At 37.7% G+C, this 20,010-nt stretch overlaps 1 protein-coding gene across 2 annotated transcripts; it reads right to left on the bottom strand.

Annotated features, from left to right (window-relative positions):
• Window positions 1–685: 685 nt before the first annotated feature.
• LOC113096980 (zinc finger protein 850-like) lies at window positions 686–14,576 on the bottom strand. Of its 2 annotated transcripts, none has more exons than XM_026262204.1 (4): window positions 14,121–14,576; window positions 9,388–10,506; window positions 7,276–8,577; window positions 686–1,060 (listed from the first exon to the last, which is right to left on the bottom strand). In XM_026262204.1, the coding sequence occupies exons 1-4, from the start codon at window positions 14,365–14,367 to the stop codon at window positions 978–980; spliced, it is 2,751 nt and encodes a 916-aa protein (XP_026117989.1). In that variant the 5' UTR covers window positions 14,368–14,576; the 3' UTR covers window positions 686–977. The 2 variants fall into 2 exon arrangements, with proteins under 2 accessions (XP_026117989.1, XP_026117990.1); XM_026262205.1 differs by lacking the exon at window positions 14,121–14,576 and adding an exon at window positions 11,965–12,389.
• Window positions 14,577–20,010: the final 5,434 nt, after the last annotated feature.

The following is a 20,010-nucleotide window of genomic DNA, read 5'->3' as shown; positions in this document are numbered from 1 at the left end:
TTTTAGTTTTCCTTACTAGACATCCTCTGTATCCTGCACTGTGCTCTCCTCCACAATTACAGCATTTAGGATTACCACTTTAGTATTACTACTCTGCTTATTCAGCTTTAAATGATTCAAGATAATATTTCACTAGTTTGTAGATTCTGGTTTTGAATGTTGTGCACATGTGCGTTGGACAGGGGATAATAAGGGAACTGGGGCCCCAGACAGGGGGGACCTACAAAGATATATTGATAATCCATTATATTATCATGATGAAATGACAATTAATTACATCATTGCATGCTATTAGTAGGAATACAATTTTCTAAAAAAGTATTTTGTAATGCAAATTTTACCAGGGGAACCTCGCATGTATTTTAGCCCTTGGATCACTAACCTAACCCTAAACTAACCCCTGAAAAAAGATTGAGCTAGTTTTGGGCTAGTTTTAAGTAGTGTGTTTTGCAGTTTAAAAATGGCAACTTTAAGAAAGTGACAGAAAAGCTGCAGGAGCCAGGACAATTTCTAGTTATTGTTTTTAGAAGAATAGTAAGCATAAGCACTCTTATCCCTGTGACTCGGTAGTGTAAAAATTTCCATTACTTAGTAGAAACATAACTTAAATCTGTGATGTTCTTAAATAGATAAAGGCAGCTGCATTCAATCAGTGTCATACATGAAAACAAACACATGTAATGGAGTTTATCACATAAAAAGGCATTTATGTTCCATACAAAACACACATTTTATTTGCTAAAAATGGAAGAGTCCAGAAAAACCTTTGTCATTATTTGATCGTTGTTAGGCCTATTAAAAAATAAGACCGTTCCAAGCAAACAACAGCAGCCCTTTCACATGTGTGCAGTTTCTCTCCAGTATGGATGTTCATGTGATGCTCAAGACTAGCTTTGCTTTTCAAACTCTTTCTACACTGAGTGCAGGTGAAAGATTTCTTGGCTCTTCTTTTCTTTCCGTTTGGTTTGAGAGCAACTCTAAATTTTGTCTCCAGTTTTGACTTGATTTTTCTCCTCGAGTTCACTTGATTCTTTATTCTCCTCGGTTTCTTCGATCAGCTCTGAAATAAAAGTAAATAAATGGTTTATTTTCAGTATCTTGTAAAAAGCTGGAGTAATGTGAAAATAACAGTGAACCCTGATGTAACAGTGCAGGGTACACACCACAAGATATTCGAGCTGATCTCGGATTGATTATTCCCCTTCCAACAATCCTAGGTCGTGTCGCGATTATATAATTTGTACATCGAAAAACTTAGAATGGTACATTTAGTAAGAGTAAAATATATCAGAAAACAATTTTTGAATTTCAATATATAAAACAAAACATAGAAATGAAGAACTAATAAGTGAATAAGTGCTCCAATGCTGCGATCTACTGATTATAGTGGTTATTTTATGTTTTTTTTTTTTGTTTTTTTTTTTGCATTAGTGTTTGTTTACCACAAAACTGTATTTTGACATACATTTTGTTTTGTAAAAATGTGCTTACATTTCTCTCCTAAAAGGTTGTACAAATCCTGATGTAATAACATTGGATAATTTCTACCACAACATTTATAGATAGTGTTACTGCTTCTGGGTTTCTGTGTCAGTGCTGGTTTATCTGATCATAACTGTATACTGTACTGTGTATTAACCGTGAGATCAACATTGGTTCTTGAGTAAACCTGTTCTGAACCTGGTCCAGTTTGATGCATTGCTCTCAATTATTGGTCCAATCTGCTTAACGGTCCATGCTTTACATCACAAATGAGTAGCGCGGTTCTGTTTAGTTTGTGTTTGATGTTTCTCATATGAAACAGAAATGATCTCTCTTTTGAGTTGGGAATTGTTTTCCAAAATGCAGTTGCATTCTAGAGCCCAGCAGTGGAAAGTAGACAATAGTGTTAAAGAATCTTCAAATTATTATTTTAAAAATATTATAGAGAAAAACCCCATGTTTCAATAGGGAAACCTATTAAATATGTTTGTATGCTTGATCAAATACCCCCCTCCCCCCCTTTTAATGCTTTTTGTGTTATACAGAATGCATTACAGTAAAGACACATTTTTTAATAAGAATAATAAAAAAACAATTTATTCTATTTGATTTCCTTTCCTTGCAGATAGTTTCTGAAGATTTTTTCAAAAGTTTCTTGAATAAAAGATTTTACAGTGTGACCATAGTGGACATTACTGTATCTTTTAGTGTGACAAGGCCAATGCATTAAAACCCTTCACTTTAACACACAAACACACCACTACTCACACACAGAGACATGAGATCGCGCTGTGCAAAAGTAACATTCAGAAGCTTTTAAACTTGAATAAATGATTTTGCAATACATATTTTCCATGGTCATATCTATACATCTATTTGAAACGCTGCTTTTATTTTGCGTTTCAGTTTAGTTTGAGCTTGCAATACCATTTTTAATTTTTCCTAGTTAAGAGTTACAGCTAGTTTTAATGGAGACATAAAATGTCAAGCTGTTGTGGTCATTACTTGTATCTGTTTTAGACATTACTATCCATCACAGTGTTGACAAGTCCACGGTTTTCCTACTTGAAACGCGGTTAATTTGGGCTAGTTTTGAGTAGCAATTGGGTGGGTTTTGTTGTGGACACTTGGCAACCCTTTCTGGCAAGCAGGTAACATTATTACTAACAGAGCAGACTCATAGAAAAATACATTGGCATCATGTATTTAAGATCAAATAATCAATTCATCTGATGTTTAAGTGAATATGATAGCCGACAGCCTTACTTACTTGAGTTCCATGATGTCATATGTGCGTTAGTTTAATGAGCCTTTTCTTTGAACAGATATAAACCTCAGTTACTGTACGCTCTTGAAAAGAGTTTCATCGTTTTGATTGTAGTAACAGAACGAGACACACAGTTTGATTGCTAAATGGAGGATGAGAGACAGCCGCAGCGAGAGAAGAGTTTATGTGAACTTGAATTTAATGACTTCAATATTAATATGTAACTCACATTGAACACTTGAAAGTTCTCAAAAATGTTTTGGTGCTTTATAATGTTTTTGTGCCTTCCGTGTGGCTCAACAATAGCACAATAGTAGGCTATATACACAGTATCGGACTTGGATCGGTCTTGTCTCTCCGATACCCAATCTGCAAAAAATGCCAAGATCGGAGCCGATACTGATCCCGAGTATCGGAATGAGGCATCCCTAAAAAAAAGCATATTGTGTTGGACGATATGGCCAAATTTTATATAACAATATATTTCTTAATTTTGGTAAATATGATATAATTCCAATATCGATATGAACACTATTTTAAAAAAGATTCTTAAAAACATTTACATTTCATCATTTAGCAGATGCTTTTATCCAAAGCGACTTACAAATGAGAACAATAGAAGCAATCAGACCAACAAGAGAACAACAACAGAATTCAAGTGCCATAACAAGCCTCACTTAGTCTAGTACAGAACACGTAGCCAGGGTTTTTTTTTTTAAGAATATGATAGACAAGAAAATAAAAGGTAAGTACTAGAATTAGTTGGTTAATTGCTGGCTAAAGAGAGTCTTTAGATGTTTCTTGAAAATGAGTAAAGACTCAGCTGTACGAATTGAGATTGGGAGGTCATTCCACCAGCTGGGCACAGTCCAGGAGAAGGACCGTGAGAGTGACTTTGAACTTCTTTGGGATGGCACCACAAGGCGTCGTTCAGTTGCAGAGTGCAAACTTCTGGAGGGCACATAAGATTTAAACAGTGAGTTTAGGTATGTTGGTGCTGTGCCAGTGGTCGTCTTGTAGGCAAGCATTAGTACCTTGAATTTGATGCAAGCGACTACTGGTAGCCAGTGTAACCTGATGAGGAGAGGAGTAACGTGAGCTTTTTTGGCTCATTGAAGACAGCCCTCGCTGCTGCATTCTGGATCATTTGCAGAGGCTTGAAAGTACATGAAGGAAGGCCCACCAGGAGAGCATTACAATAGTGCAGTCTGGAGACAACCAGAGCTCGGACAAGAAGTTGGGCGGCTTGCTCTGACAGGAAGGGTCTAATCTTCCTATTGGTGTATAAGGCAAATCTGCAGGACTGGGTCGTTGTAGCAATATGGTCTGTGAAGCTTAACTGATGATCCATCACAACTCCTAGGTTTCTGGCTGTCCTCAAAGGAGTTATGGTTGACGAACCCAGCTGTATAGAGAAGTTGTGATGAAACGATGGGTTAGCTGGAACCACCAGGAGTTCTGTCTTAGTAAGACTGAGCTGAAGGTGATTGTCATTCATCCAGCTAGAAATGTCACTCAAACAGGCTGAAATGCAAGCAATTACCGTCAGGTAATCTAGGTTGGAATGAGAAGTAGAGTTGAGTGTCATCAGCTTGTCAGTGATAAGAAAAGCCATGCATTTGAATGAAAGATCCTAATGACGTCATGTAGATGGAGAAGAGAAGTGGTCCAAGTACTGAGCCTTGAGGAACCCCAGTATAAAGTTGTTGTGACTTAGAAACATCACCCCTCCAAGACACACTGAAGGATCTATCAGAGAGGTAGGACTTAAACCACAGGAGTGCAGTTTCAGAGATGCCCATCTTTCTGTGGATTGACAGGAGAATCTGGTGATTAACGGTGTCAAAAGCAGCAGACAGGTCCAGTAAGATGAGTACCGAGGATTTTGAAGCTGCTCTTGCCAGTCGCAGGGCTTCAGTAACCGAGAGCAGAGCAGTCTCAGTTGAGTGGCCACTTTTCAAGCCAAATTGGTTGCTGTTCAGGAGGTTGTTCTGTACAAGGAACATAGAGAGCTGGTTGAACACAGCTCGCTCAAGTGTCTTTGCGAATGAATGGAAGAAGGTATACCGGTCTGTAGTTTTCTAGAAGTGCTGGCAGAGATGATAGAGATGGTTACTGCCAAGAATGTCCACAACAGATGTCTGTGCATACTAGAGTTGGGTCCGAGTCCACCTTTGTCGAGTACGAGTCAAGACCAAGTCAAAACATCGAGTCCAAGTCCGAGTCCGAGTCCAAAAGGGGTCGAGTTGGACTCAAGTCCGAGTTCTTAAAGGCCGAGTCCGAGTCGAGTCCGCCCGAGTCCAGAAAGTAATTAAATTAAAAATGATTATAAATTGTTATTGTACATTTTTACATTCTATTAATATTTTAACCTTTCAACCCATTAAAACAATGGCAATATAAAAATGTAATAAAAAAAATACCACTGTTACATCTAATCATTGCCATTGAACATTTTTATTTTATGTCAACAGAACTAGTTTCCTATCAAAAAAGGTTTCAAAGGTTTTATTGTATTACAAGTGCATGAAAATACAAATGAACCTATTTTATTATTGTATCACACTATATTGTCCTCCAGTTAAAGATGACATTTCAGTTATTTAATGCCTCTCCCCCACATTTGACAGAGGTAAAGTGCAGCCAATGAGGAGATCCTTAATGATGACATTATGAATTTCTTGTTGTCTTGGAGAACTTGCATCATAAAGTTGCATTGCTTGTTTGGTCAGTTCTGGTCTTGCAAATCCTGCAATGCTGAGCTGTGCAGCATCTGTTGGTTGCTGCTGCTGTCTTTGGTAGTCGGTTGCATCGGTTTTCGGATCACCAGTACACTGAACCGAAAACCGTTTCTTTCGGAGGCGTCCGATTTGAGAACCGATGAACTGATGATACTGCGCATGCGTGTAATTTTTCAAGTATTTTGTTAAACATCGGAAAGTGTGATAAAACTATAAATATATATATATATATATATATATATATATATATATATATATATATACGGTTTTTTTTTAAGATAGGGGCTACATGTTTCTAATCTGTATATTGTAGATTATGTATGGGCCAAAGGGGTTTTCAGGGAAGTTGGACAATAATTAAGACTCTAAAGACTCCATGTTTAATATGAATAAGGGATGATTTATGAAATATCTGTACTGTATTTATAGTTAATCATGACAGATTCACAAACTGAGTTTGTAGTAAACAGAACATGAACACGAGTAGAGCAGCTGATGATACTGAACTGCAGCATATGTGCCGGTGTCCTGACATTTTATCCTACCCTGTCAGATTTTCCTACCCGGGTTTTGAGCGATTCTCGTTCTCGAGTCAAGAACCGGTTGTATCAGTTTTCAGATCATCAGTAAACTGAACCGAAAACCGTTTCTTTCGGACGCGTCCAATTCGAGAACCGAGGAGCTGATGATACTGCGCATTCGTGATTCAGCATGAAGCCGACTGACTCACAGCGCGTCTGAACCGAACTGATTCTTTTGGTGATTGATTCTGAACTGATTTTGTGCTAATGTAATGAGTGCGGGTAAACCGAGGGCTTGAATGAAGGGCAATCTGACGAAACGTAAGTTCATTTAATAACAAATACATCTCAATGGATTATGTATCCGGTGAACTGTTTTTTTTTCAACCGGTTTATTGAATCAAACCGTCCGAAAGAACCGGTTCGCGGAAAAGAATCGAACTTCCCATCACTAATCCACATTGATATCCAGTGAGTGGTGCGTGTGTTTCGTCTGCAAGCATGAGACTTCTGCCTGCCGGTGTGGTGCAGTAAAATGACAGAAGGGGAGACATTAATTAATTTATCATTTCAATTTTATGCTGATTTTATTTAATACACATGACGTGGACTCGACTGTACTCGGAATATTTTCCGAGTCCAAAATGTTCAAGTCCGTGTCACTTCCGAGTACAAATTCACCAGAGTGCGTGACAAGTCCGAGTTCATTCAAAATTGGACTCGAGTCCGAGTCCAAGTTCGAGTACCCCAACTCTAGTGCATACAAACTTATGCAAAATGAATTTGCCAAGTGTATGACATCTCATTTAAAACCATATAATATTTTATTTTATATATATATATATATATATATATATATATATATATATATATATATATATATATATATATATATATATATATATATTGTAATTAGGAAATACAAAAATATATTACAAACAATAAATGTGAAATCACTGTCAAATAATAATTTCAGACTCACCTAATTAATATTAGTACCTTTAACCTGAAACTATAGGCTAAAATACACTACCAGTCAAAAGTTTTTGAACAGTAAGATTTTTTAAATTTATTTTTTTATCTTCTAAAAATCAAAGTTTATTTGATCCAAAATACAGCAAGAACAGCAACATTTTGAAATATGTTTACTACTAACATAATATATTTAGAAATGTTTTAAAATTAAATTTATTTCTGTGATTTCAAAGCTATATTTTAGCATTTTTCTATTCAGCAAATCAGCATATGAATCTTGAATACTTACTGTGAATGTTTTTTGTATGTCTGTGTAGAGCAGATGAATTATTGAAACACTTCCCGCATGTAGTGCAGTGATACGGTTTCTCTCCGGTGTGAATCCTCTCATGTTTTATCAGATTTGATGACACACTGAATCTCTTGTCACAGTGTGAACACTCATAAGGTTTTTCTCCAGTGTGAATCCTCTGGTGCAGTTTTAAACACCTTGCTGTAGTAAAAGTTTTTTCACACTCAAAGCACATGAACTCTCTAACAGCAGCATGTATTTTCTGGTGCACGTTTAAATATTGTAAACATGAAAATCTCTTTCCACACAAATGACATGAATGTGGCTTCTCCTTTGTATGAACTCTCAGGTGATTCTTCAGATCTGAAGCCCTCAAAAATGTTTTGTTGCATTCATCACATGAGTACGGTTTCTCTCCAGTGTGGATGTTTCTGTGATCATTAAGGGTTGATAACTGCATGAAACTCTGTCCACAAAGATTGCATGTGTACAGTTTCTCTCCAGTATGAAGTCTCATATGTACCCTAAGGCTTCCTTTTTGTGTGAAACTCTTCCCGCACTGATCACATGTGTACGGTTTCTCTCCAGTGTGGATTTTCATGTGGCTCTTAAGATGTGCTGATTGTGTGAATCTCTTCCCACACTGATCACAAGTGAATGGCTTCTCTCCAGTATGAACCTTCATATGCTCTCTAAGTTGTCCTGTTTGTGCAAAACTCTTTCCGCACTGATCACATGTGAACAGTTTCTCTCCAGTGTGGATCCTCTCATGTATTTTCAGATGTGTTGAATCTCTAAATCTCTTGTCACAGTGTGAACACTTATAAGGTTTTTCTCCAGTGTGATTCATCTGGTGCTGTTTTAAACTGGTCGCTGTAGTAAAAGTCTTTTCACACTCAGAGCACACATACTCTCTCACAGCAGTATGCATTTTCTGATTAACTTTTAAATGTATTGGCTGTGAAAAACTCTTTCCTGACAAGCTACATGAATGTGCCTTGTCAGGTGTATGAACTTTCAGGTGTTTCTTCAGAACTGAAGCCCTCAAAAATATTTGCCCGCACTGATCACATGAGTACGGTTTCTCTCCAGTGTGGATCTTCATGTGAAGCTCTAGACTTGTTTTGGATGTCAGTCTCTTTCCACACTGAGGACAGGTGAAAGATTTCTTGGCTCTTATTTTCTTTAAATCTTTCTGTTTGGTTTGAGAGCAACTCAAATGTTTTTCTCCTGTTTCAACATGATTTTTCTCCTCAACTTCACGCAGTTCTTCATTATCCACATTTTCTTCAATCAACTCTGGAATAAAAGTAACATTTTTTAATTTTAAGTAACTTTTAATTGTTTAAATCATTCTTATATTCTGTTTTGCTGCTCAAAAATCATTTATTATATTGAAAACAGCTGAATAACTTTTTCAGGTTTATTTGATGAATATAAAGTTCAGAAGAACAGCATTTATTTGAAATAAAATGGTAACATTATAAATGTAGTTCTGCTCAATTTAAAGCATCCTTGCTAAAAAAAAAAAAAAAAAAAATATCATACTGACTCAAAAGTTTTTTAAATGGAATAGTGTATGTTACAAAGGCTTTTTATTACAGATAAAGGCTAATCTTTGGATTTATCTATTCGTCCAAGAATCCTGAAAAACTAAAATTTACTCAACAGTTTAAATATGGATAATCAGCATATCGCCATATAAAAATGATTTATGGATCATGTGACACTGAAAACTGGAGTAATGATGCTGCAAATTCAGCTTTGATCTCAGGAATATACTACATTTTAAAATAAAGCCATTATTATAAATAGTAAAAAAAAAAAAAAAAAAATATTGTGAATGTATTATACTATGAAAATATTTTAAACGTTTTGCTGTACTTTGGATCAAATAAATGTAGGCTTGGTGAGCAGATTAATTATTTAAAAGCAAGACATAAAAAAAAAACTTTTAAAACCTTTACAAATCTTACGATTAAACAACTTTTTACTGGTAGTGTAAGCTGATTATTCTTAGAGATTGAAACAAATGTGCTTTAGCAGTATAAAGTGTCTGAAAAGTGCTCTGAGTTGCTGCAGAGGATAAAAACCTTGCTAGATACTTACTGTGAATTTTTTTTGTATGTCTGTGTAGAGCAGATGAATGTTTGAAACTCTTCCCACATGCAGTGCAGTGATACGGTTTCTCTCCAGTGTGGATCCTCTCATGTGTTTTCAGATTTGATGACACACTGAATCTCTTGTCACAGTGTGAACACTCATAAGGTTTCTCTCCAGTGTGAATCCTCTGGTGCTGTTTTAAACACCTTGCTGTAGTAAAAGTCTTTTCACACTCGAAACACATGTACTCTCTAACAGCAGCATGTATTTTCTGGTGCAGTGTTAAATATTGTAAACATGAAAAACTCTTTCCACACAAATGACATGAATGTGGCTTCTCCTTTGTATGAACTCTCAGGTGATTCTTCAGATCTGAAGCCCTCAAAAATGTTTTGTCACATTCATCACATGTGTACGGTTTCTCTCCAGTGTGGATTTTCATGTGGCTTTTAAGACTTGATGATTGTGTGAATCTCTTTCCGCACTGATCACAAGTGAATGGCTTCTCTCCAGTATGAACCTTCATATGCTCTCTAAGTTGTCCTGTTTGTGCAAAACTCTTTCCGCACTGATCACATGTGAACAGTTTTTCTCCAGTGTGGATCCTCTCATGTATTTTCAGATGTGTTAAGTCTCTGAATCTCTTGTCACAGTGTGAACACTTATAAGGTTTTTCTCCAGTGTGAATCTTCTGGTGCTGTTTTAAACTGCTTGGTGTAGTAAATGTCTTTTCACACTCAAAGCACACGTACTCTCTCACACCAGTATGTGTGAAATGTATTGGCTGTGAAAAACTATTTCCTGACAAGCTACACGAATGTGGCTTGTCCGGTGTATGAACTCTCAGGTGTTTCTTCAGATCAGAAGCCCTCAAAAATATTTGCCCGCACTGATCACATGAGTAAACTTTTGCTCCAGTGTGGATCTTCATGTGACGCTCAAGACTTGTTTTGGATGTCAAACTCTTTCCACACTGAGGACAGGTGAAAGATTTCTTGGCTTTTATTATCTTTAAATCTTTCTGTTTGGTTTGAGAGCAACTCAAATGTTTTTCTCCTGTTTCGACATGATTTTTCTCCTCAACTTCACCTAGTTCTTCATTATCCACATTTTCTTCAATCAACTCTGGAATAAAAGTAAAAATGGTTAATTTTATTAGAGAGACTTCTATCCATGTTAGACTGTTAACGACGATGACGAACAAAAGAGAGAGTGTGAGGACTGTGTGCACTCAGGCACTGCCGTTCTCAGTAGTGTTGGGCGAAATGGTCATTTTTTAAAATTGACATATCGTCAGCCTGTGAGATAATGATACATAATATTATCGTGCATGGGTGGGGCGAGAGAGAGACTGTTTGTTCTAGTCATAGCATAACAATTTGGTGTTTTAAACCGCGCAGGTGCACGAGAGAGAGAGAGCCTATGGAATCACCAATAATCGAAAAAATATGTTTTCAAACATACTGATAAACTAACGTTAAATATAAAAATACTGTATTTAAAACAGCTAGTTCATATATAGTCGTACGCAACTGTCATATCACGCGTCCAGTGACAAATCTGCCGCATCTGCGCATGGAAGTTATCAGTCAAAATGTTCTGCAAAATCAGTCAACGGTGAAAATCAATAGTAGAATTCATTTATAGTCCGGCAGTTTAACACTAATATTGGACATAATCGAACACGTTAAATATAAAGTATTCAAAACGGGTAAGTTCATATATTTGGAGTAAAGTTGAATTGAACTGATGCGAGGTGTGACTTATTTATCAAAATTAATTTGACATGAACCAAGAGAAAGGAACCAAGAGAAAACATTACCGTCTACAGCCGTGAGAGGGCGCTCTGTGTTTTCAGTGGTCCTGTAGCCTACCGCTGAAAACACAGAGCACCCTCTCGCAGCTGTAGACTCGGGGGCGTATTACACATCTTCTGAACAAGTACAAACCTCCCAAACAAAAACACACATGAACAGGACGGAGAAACGGTCAAGATTCGCACACACATAAGGGGTGACGATAAGGGGAAGTGAAACCTCTTGTGGAAACCCAGGGATACACAGACCAGACACTGTGACATTACCCCCCCCTCTAAGGAGCAGCTGAGCAGATGAGAAAGAAGCCACCCAGGGTGGAGCAGAGGACCACCACAGCCATGTGGGCAAGACAGAAGCCCACCAAGGCAATTCAGAGGGCCACCACAGCCGAGCAGATGAGACAGAAGCCCACCAGGGCAGAGCGGAGGACCACCACAACGGAGTCGATGGCACAGGAGAGAAAGTCGTGGCCTAATGGTTAGAGAGCCAGACTCGCAATCAAAGGATTGTGAGTTCGGGTCTCGGGCCAGCAGGAATTGTAGGTGGGGGGAGTGCATGTTCAGTTCTCTCTCCACCCTCAATACCACGACTTAGGTGCCCTTGAGCAAGACATCGAACCCCCAACTGCTCCCCGGGTGCTGCAGCATAAATGGCTGCCCACTGCTCCGGGTGTGTGTTCACAACGTGTGTGTGTTCACTCCTCTGTATGTGTGCACTTCGGATGAGTTAAATGCAGAGCACGAATTCTGAGTATGGGTCACCATACCTGGCTGAATGTCACGTCACTTTCACTTTCAAGTCTGGTCAGGTAAGACTGAAACATGAACAGGTGAGTTCATAGGTGGCCTCCATAGCCGTGACGAGAGGGTAGAGGGCCTCAGAAGGTTCTGCAGCAGTTGCCAACACCTCTAGAGGTTCCACAGCCGTAACGGTCTCCTTGACAGCAATAAAACAGACTGAGAGAGCATTGCTGGGTATAACAGACAGGATGAGACGAGGCTCTGGAAATTCAGCTGAGGCGTGACCAGGCTCTGGAAGAATGGTAGTGATTTGACTGGTAAAGACCAACCATGACTTGACCCTGTTCACACAGATCAGCTTGACTCATGGGTGTTGACCTGACTCTGGACGATCAATGGCGATCTGACTAGACTCTGGGAAATCAACGAGGACCTGATCAAGGGGGAAATAGGGGTGCTCCGATCACGATCGGCCGATCGTTAATGCGCATCTCGTCAGTAAAGACGGTTCTCTAATGGCGCATCTTCTCAATTAACAATGGCTCTGTGTAGTAACAGCTCCTCTATGTGAAATCACGCACCTGATGGAATTAACCGCTGATTAGAGAACCGTCTTTACTGACGAGATGCGCATAACGATCGGCCGATCGTGATCGGAGCACCCCTACTGGGAAATCAACGAGGACCTGATCAATGGGGACCTGACTCGACTCTGGAGCCCTCATGGGGATCTGACTCGACTCTGGAGCGTCCACAGTGACCTGAATCAACGCTCTGGGCTGATGGCCATCTTGCGCAGTGGCTCTGGGTTGGCGGCCATCTTGTGCAGTGGCACTGGGCTAGCTGCCATCTTGTGCAGTGGCACTGGGCTAGCGGCCATCTTGTTAGGAGACACAGGTGTATTCTGTTGACAGTGCTGCTAAGTGCATTTGTTAGCTGCGTTGTTGTTGAAAGTAAAAATAAATTCCATTTACAAAAACATTTTTCAATGTAAATATAAATATTTAATTAATAATCATATTGAATAAACAACAAAAACAGCCATCATAAAAGTTGCTAGGCAGTCCAGACAACCGTACAAAGTAGGGATGCTCGATCCACCCTTTTTGCCTCCGATACCGATTCTGATACCTAGGGTTCAGTTCTGGCTGATACAGATACCGATCCGATACCAGTTTTCTTTTCCCCATTTAAATAAATGTAGAATTTATATATCTCTGTTTGTGAAAATGATAATCATTATCACAATCTACTGGATACAGACTACTTCATTATAAAGAAAAATAAACAATAAATATGAAAAAATATAGGCCTATGTGATTAGCACAGGTGGAGTGCACTCGAGTTTATCAACACTATGGTATAAATACAGCTGATTTACCTAATCCATTGATGGTTTATCAAGAAATGTTTGTTTATGTAAAATATACCTCATCATCATGTTCTAGACTTGTTATATTTATCTTTAAATAAAAATAAAAAAATGTATCCCCATAATATAGTGGCAGTTAATTCTCTGTGGTAGAATGGTATAAATATTTTTCAAAGTATCGTATCCAAGTTAGAAATTCCAGTATTGTGACAACACTAATATGTTTAATATATTTATTAGGCTGATTTCCTGGAGGAAGACTACAATTACTTCAGGATTAAATTGAGGCTTAAATTGAACCTACCATTAAGCAGCAGGTTTAACCTCAATTTAACATTGCGTTTCCAGTCTCTATGTTTCAAAATTATTGGCACCCTTGGTAGATATGAACAAATAAGCCTGTGAAAGTATATGTCAATTGTTAACAAGTTAGATTTTTTTATTTATTCCAAAAAGTAAATTGTATTCATTTTCTAAAAGATCAAAAGGTAAACATACATGTTTGTCACAACCTTCTTTGATCATATTTTCTTAGGGTGCCAATATAATTCAGACCATCGCTCTCGCTCTCTCTTTAAACAGCTGCTTTATGTATAACATAATACAAAATAATTAGCATGTTGCAAAACTGACAACAATGAATTTATGCAATAATTCATTAAAAAGAGATTTTCTAGGCATTCCTTTTTTTTGCAGTATTTTTCCTACTGCTATTGTTTCTTTGGATTTGCTTCTCAGTTGCTTTTCTTTGTTCATTCCATCTTTTATAGGCAAACATTCATTAAAGATAAATGAAGAATAAACACCAACCTCCTTGATCCTGTTTTATTTTCCAGGTTTCAGGTTCCTCTTGTTTTATTCTGCAGGTGTCTGGTTCCTCTTCATTTAATCTGCAGGTTTCTGGTTCCTCGTGTTTTATTCTCCAGGTTTCTGGTTCCTCGTGTTTTATTCTCCAGGTTTCTGGTTCCTCGTGTTTTATTCTCCAGGTTTCTGGTTCCTCGTGTTTTATTCTCCAGGTTTCTGGTTCACTCATGTTCTCCTCTTTAACAAACACCATATTCACAGAAGCAGATCTCAGTTCAGATAATACTCCTCCAGATATTCCTGTTTAATTAAAAATCTAGTCACGACTGTGAGGATAAAAATATTAAAGGTATTTGCTGACTTGATTGAAAAACTGTATTTTAATATTTACCGAAGCAACATTTCTAACCTATTGTATTAATAATCACCACGACAAAACAACACTGAGCACAGTGAAAATAATCTTCTTCATCTGCGGTTTAATTGTGTTTCGCAAACAAATTGATGTGTTTGGCGCGACCCGCTGGACTGGAGAGTGAAGCAATAAGAGAAGGAAAATAATACGGGAGAAATTACTTTGTGCGCTTATGGGTGTGCCTTTTTTAAAGCCGATCTGCACAACTAAATTTAAAAGGATTTTAAATTATAGAGTCACGTGATATTTGATCAACATCAACAGTCTTCGTGTGTGAGGATTAGAAGAGAAAAACGAGCCAATTTATTAGACAAATATTTCATTGAAAATTACACAAAATTTCATTGAGTTTTAGCATGGAAATTAAGATAAAAGAAAACACATGATAATGATAGATAAGATGTAGCCTTACAATAAAAATAACTAAATCCAAAATATTAACCTTTTGAGCTGCAGGTCCCACGTGATTGCACTGGATTGCACTATATCCTCCAACATCTGGACAAACAGGGAATTATGCAAGGATCTTCTTTGTGGACTTCAGCTCCGCTTTCAACAACATCATCCCGGAAACCCTTTAGAACAAACCCACACAGCTCTCTGTAGCCACCACCATCTGTCAGTGGATCAACAGCTTCCTGACAGACAGACAGCAGCCAGTGAGGCAAAACTCACATCCAGCACCTGCACCATGAGCAACTGAGTTCCTCAGGGCTGCGTTCTCTCCCCACTGCTCTTCTCCCTCTACACCCAAGACTGCCCCTCTAAAAACTCCTCTGTCAAGCTCCTGAGGTTTGCAGATGACAACACATTCATGTGACAAGTCTGCTTACAGACAAGAGGTTGAGCAGCTGGCTGTCTGTTGCAGTCATAACAACCTGGAGCTGAACACACTCAAAACAGTGGAGATGGTAATGGACTTCAGGAGAAACCCCCTGCTCTCCCCCACACACCATCATGAACAGCACTATGATTGCATTGGAGTCATTCAGGTTCCTGGGCACCACTATCTCTTAGGACCTGAAGTGGGACGTTCGCCTTTACTCCATTGTGAAAAAGGCCCAGCAGAGGTTGTACTTCCTTGGGCAGCTGAAACAGTTCAACCCGCCTCAGGCACAGATGACACAGTTTCACTCAGCTATTATTGAGTCGGTTCTGTGCTATTCTGTAACTCGATGGTTTGGGTCAGCCAGCAAATCAGATTTAAGAAGACGAATGAGGAGATGGCGACTACTGCACATGACCAATTGGCTCCTTGTTTGTCATGGTAATCAAATCAAAACTATTTCAAAATGCAGCTTTTCCTGAAGCATTGAGAAATTTAATAACACTCCATGCTCCAACTTCTCCCTGATGCTCTGCATGGTCAACTGGTCAACAGTAACCCATGTGTGCTCTCTGCGTATATCACAATAAAATATTTGCACCAAAGGGGTAAACAAACCAGAGTTTGTTTCAGTCTAAGCAAACAGGTGTGAATAGACCCATAGGTTGTGAGGGGTGGTGTTGTAGCCTTTTCATCTAGTAGGAATATGAAATTTTATAGGTGCATAATTTAAGAATGGAATATATGTTAAAAAATGGAAAATGCATAAAGTTCTGGGAGAAGAATAACTTCTTCCCAGACGTATATCTCTACTTATAGATCACTATTTGCGATTACCAAACGGTTAATATACACTTGTTTGCTGTTTGCGTAGACATGTTGTTTATTGTGTTACTTGTTAAAAATATTCATGCAATATGTTGCATTTAGTTAGTAAACAAAGTTCAATGCCAGTCTCTGACATGTGAAACATTGCTAAATATTAACTGTTTTGTGTTTACAGTTTGAGCGCACGTATACACATATAAATGTACAAGATTTCACGGGTAGCAGATATAGAGAGCGAGTGAAGAAGGGGAAGAAGGGGAAAGTTTAATACATCATTTTAAGATGTCCTTGTTACACGTCACTTGTACTTAGTTTTATAAAAACAATAAAGTATGCATAATTACAGCTACCCTATCTGTATAGTATGTGCATGTAGTTAATTAATATTATTCAGTCTTCTTAAATGTATAATTTACACTGTAACCCAGACAGCAAGCAGTCCAGAATAGCGCAGCTTTTCCTTTTTCTTTCTTTTTTTTATTAACCAAAAAACCTAAATATACAATAATAAACAGAAATTTACACATTAATCCACAGAAATAAACATGCCAGAGTGTACTAACCATTGATTGATTCATAAAAAAACTGAATATTCTTTAAAAATATGGCAAGTCTTCCTTGCTTTTTTATTTATAATGTACTCCAAACTGGTGCAGTATAGTCTTTTGTCTCCTGAGGAAAGTGAATAAAATTTGGCTTGGATCCTGACCATTTCTTCTTGTGTATATGAAATTTTCCCAAAATAATAAACAGTCGTACAATAAAATTTACATTATTATTATTATTGTTATTTTCATTGGAATAATACATACATATATCAAAATTATTTAATTTAAATATAACTTTTGTTTTCCTTCTAATGAAATTTTCCACATCCAAATATGTTTGTGTACTGTATATACAATTACAAAACAGATGGACAATAGATTATTTTTCTATTGAGCAAAACTCACATGAATAATCAATCTCTAATTTAAATCTCTCTAGCACACTTTTAACTGGATATACGTAAAATTTTAAATGTAACCTCTTTTGCTTTATTATTTAAACAGTATGCTTCAGAAATACACCAAGTTTTTTTTTCCAGTTTATATTCCTAAATACATTGGTCCACAACAAGCTTTTAAAAACACTTTTAAGCTTTTGTTTCACCAGTTATAATATTCCTAATATGTTTATTTGTACACCTATGTTTCGAAATATCAATATCTCCTATAAACATGCTGCCTTTAAGAAATGTTGCCTCAGAGGAATCACTTCCACAAGCTCTTAGAAAATGTATAACTTGTTGAGGTATGCCATCAAGTACAACAGCATACTCTTTTGGCGTTACTGGAAACCCACATTTTTCCAAGAATTCACTATAAGATAAAAAATTACCATTTGAATTTAAGAGTTGTCTAACTAACACAATATTATTATTTCCATACCAACTATTATAGAAGAGAGATCTATTTTTATATTGAATGGACCTATTCTAAATAATGTATTTATTTGTGGATTGCGCAGCGTTTCCACAGTGGATCCTGAAGCTCCGCTGCGCGTCACTAAAACATGCCTCTCAGGAACAAGGTCATGCAACCTCATCACTTCGCCGACAAAGAGAAGTTATCAGAAAACGAATAAGAAATAAATCACTGGAACATGCTCAATCAAAAAAACAAACATGATAAAAGCAGCCGTTTGTTTGCATGCTTTGTTAAATATTTAAATTCAAAAGCATCAATGTTTTACAATAGAATTAGTGATACATTGATCATAATGAATGAATTTATCAGGACTCAAATTAATCACACAAATTTATTTATATTTTATTTATTTACTTTTAACGCTTATGAAAATAGCCTGCTTATTATTAAGTGGTAGTGCCAGGGCTGAGGGACGCAAGCTCAAATGCCGCTCTAGGCAGAGCACGATCGTGCAGCCTCCACCTCACATTCAAAATTAGGGATCCTTGAGATCCCTGATATAAAAGATAAAAGATATTTTATACACTAAAATTTAAACGTGCAAGCATGTTATTCTTCAACAAGGTGTAAAAGGTACACAATGCAACAGCTGCATATCCTTTCTGTTTTATAGGCTAATAGATAGTGTACAGAATAAAACTACATATGCACACAACTTTTTAGCTCACAAAACTGGAGGTTTCGATTTTTTCTTGACTGATACACACATTTACACACCTACATTTCAGAAGCGTGCACGTCGGGCTTTCGCAGCGACAAACGATTTGATTGCGTCCTCGAGTTTAACTTGTATAGTTCGGAGATCATTTTTATCAGTTTAAGCTTTGAGAAACTGCGTTCTCCAGAGCTCACAGTGACGGGGAGAGTGAAAAGCACTCTCAATGCTACAAAAACATTTGGAAAAATTTATTCCATCCCTTTTCACAGATGAATTTAAGCGCATCCAGTGGTTTAGATCCAGCAACCAGGCGTCTGCCCAAAACAGTCAACTCTTCAAACAATTCAGGCCCATCAACATCCCGCGAGTCTCCATGAGTCAGGGCCTTTTTCAGTCCTAGCAATCCTGAAGAACCGAACTATTCTCCTTTTCTTTGAAAGAGGTGATGTCATATAAAAATCCAAATACGCACCCATTGTCTCTAAGCAGCGAAAAGCGCTCTTCCACGGAGGCGATTGTACTCATGACCAGATAATTTTATTCGTTTTGACATTTCTGTATATACATAGTATTTTGCATGCATATAAACCTACTAATAGGGTGCTGCCGGGCGGGAATTTTTATTTGAAATGTAATTTTTTTTTTATTTCAAAAAAATTATGTTGATATAAGTGCTATAGTTGTAACCTAATGTGAAACAAACAAATAAATTAATAATTCTCTCTCTCTCTCTCGGCGCCCTGGCTGAACTGCCGCCCTAGGTGGCTGCCTAGTTCACCTATAGGCACACGCCTGCCCTGGGTAGAGCATTGCGTTAGCAAGCAAGCAAGCGCAAGGTTGGGGGTTCGATTCCCCGGGAACACATCATAGGAAAAAAATTATACCCTGGATGCACTGTAAGTCGCTTTGATAAATGCATAAATTTAATTTGATTTAATTTAAAGGGAGGGGGGGTGAAATGCTAATTTTCACTCAATCTCCTGTTAATCTTGAGTACCTATAGAGTAGTACTGCATCCTTCATATCTCCAAAAAGTCTTTAGTTTTTTTATATTTATAAGAGAAAGATTTGTTGGCGCGACGTGTTGGCAAAGCTAAAGAATCACGAGCGCGAGTAGACTTTTGCGTTGAGAGCGTCTGGGAGCTGTGACATTACAGTGAGGAAAAAACCATCATCCAAAACAAACCATGGCTAACAGTCAGATTCAGCCGGTTATTTATGATCCAGAATCAGATCCCCAGGCTGAAACTGAATGAGAGCAGAAGCAGCAACGACTACAGCAGGACGTCTCTATGTAGTATATATGTGCTTAGCGGTTTTGGAAAATGACTAAGTTCCACTTTATGTTGTCTTTTTTTTTTTCTTTTTTCTTTTTTTTTTTTTATAAAGGTGCACATGTGGGAAGTGCAGTTTGATGACAACATCGCATTTTGTTGTTTACTTGATGTGCTTACGCGCCGATAGCTAAGTTAACAACACAGAGATATTTGAAGCAGTTTTACTCACCGCATGCGGTTCCAACACACTATTGTGACAATTTTTCGTTGGGACTGCATTATCCTTAAGAAATAAACGATGTGCAAATCCGGCGTCAAACTGGGCCTTGTTTGTAAAACAAGCATCTTCGAAATGCAGCGAACAAACAAAAACACTTGCACAACTCCGTTGATGATCTGTAAAAATAAACTCCATCCACTGGT

This window comes from Carassius auratus, unplaced genomic scaffold, assembly GCF_003368295.1.
Source record: "Carassius auratus strain Wakin unplaced genomic scaffold, ASM336829v1 scaf_tig00216060, whole genome shotgun sequence".
Taxonomy (NCBI): Eukaryota; Metazoa; Chordata; class Actinopteri; order Cypriniformes; family Cyprinidae; genus Carassius; species Carassius auratus.
Note: the sequence above shows the minus strand (reverse complement) of the source record. Positions and strands in the feature narration are given on the sequence as shown.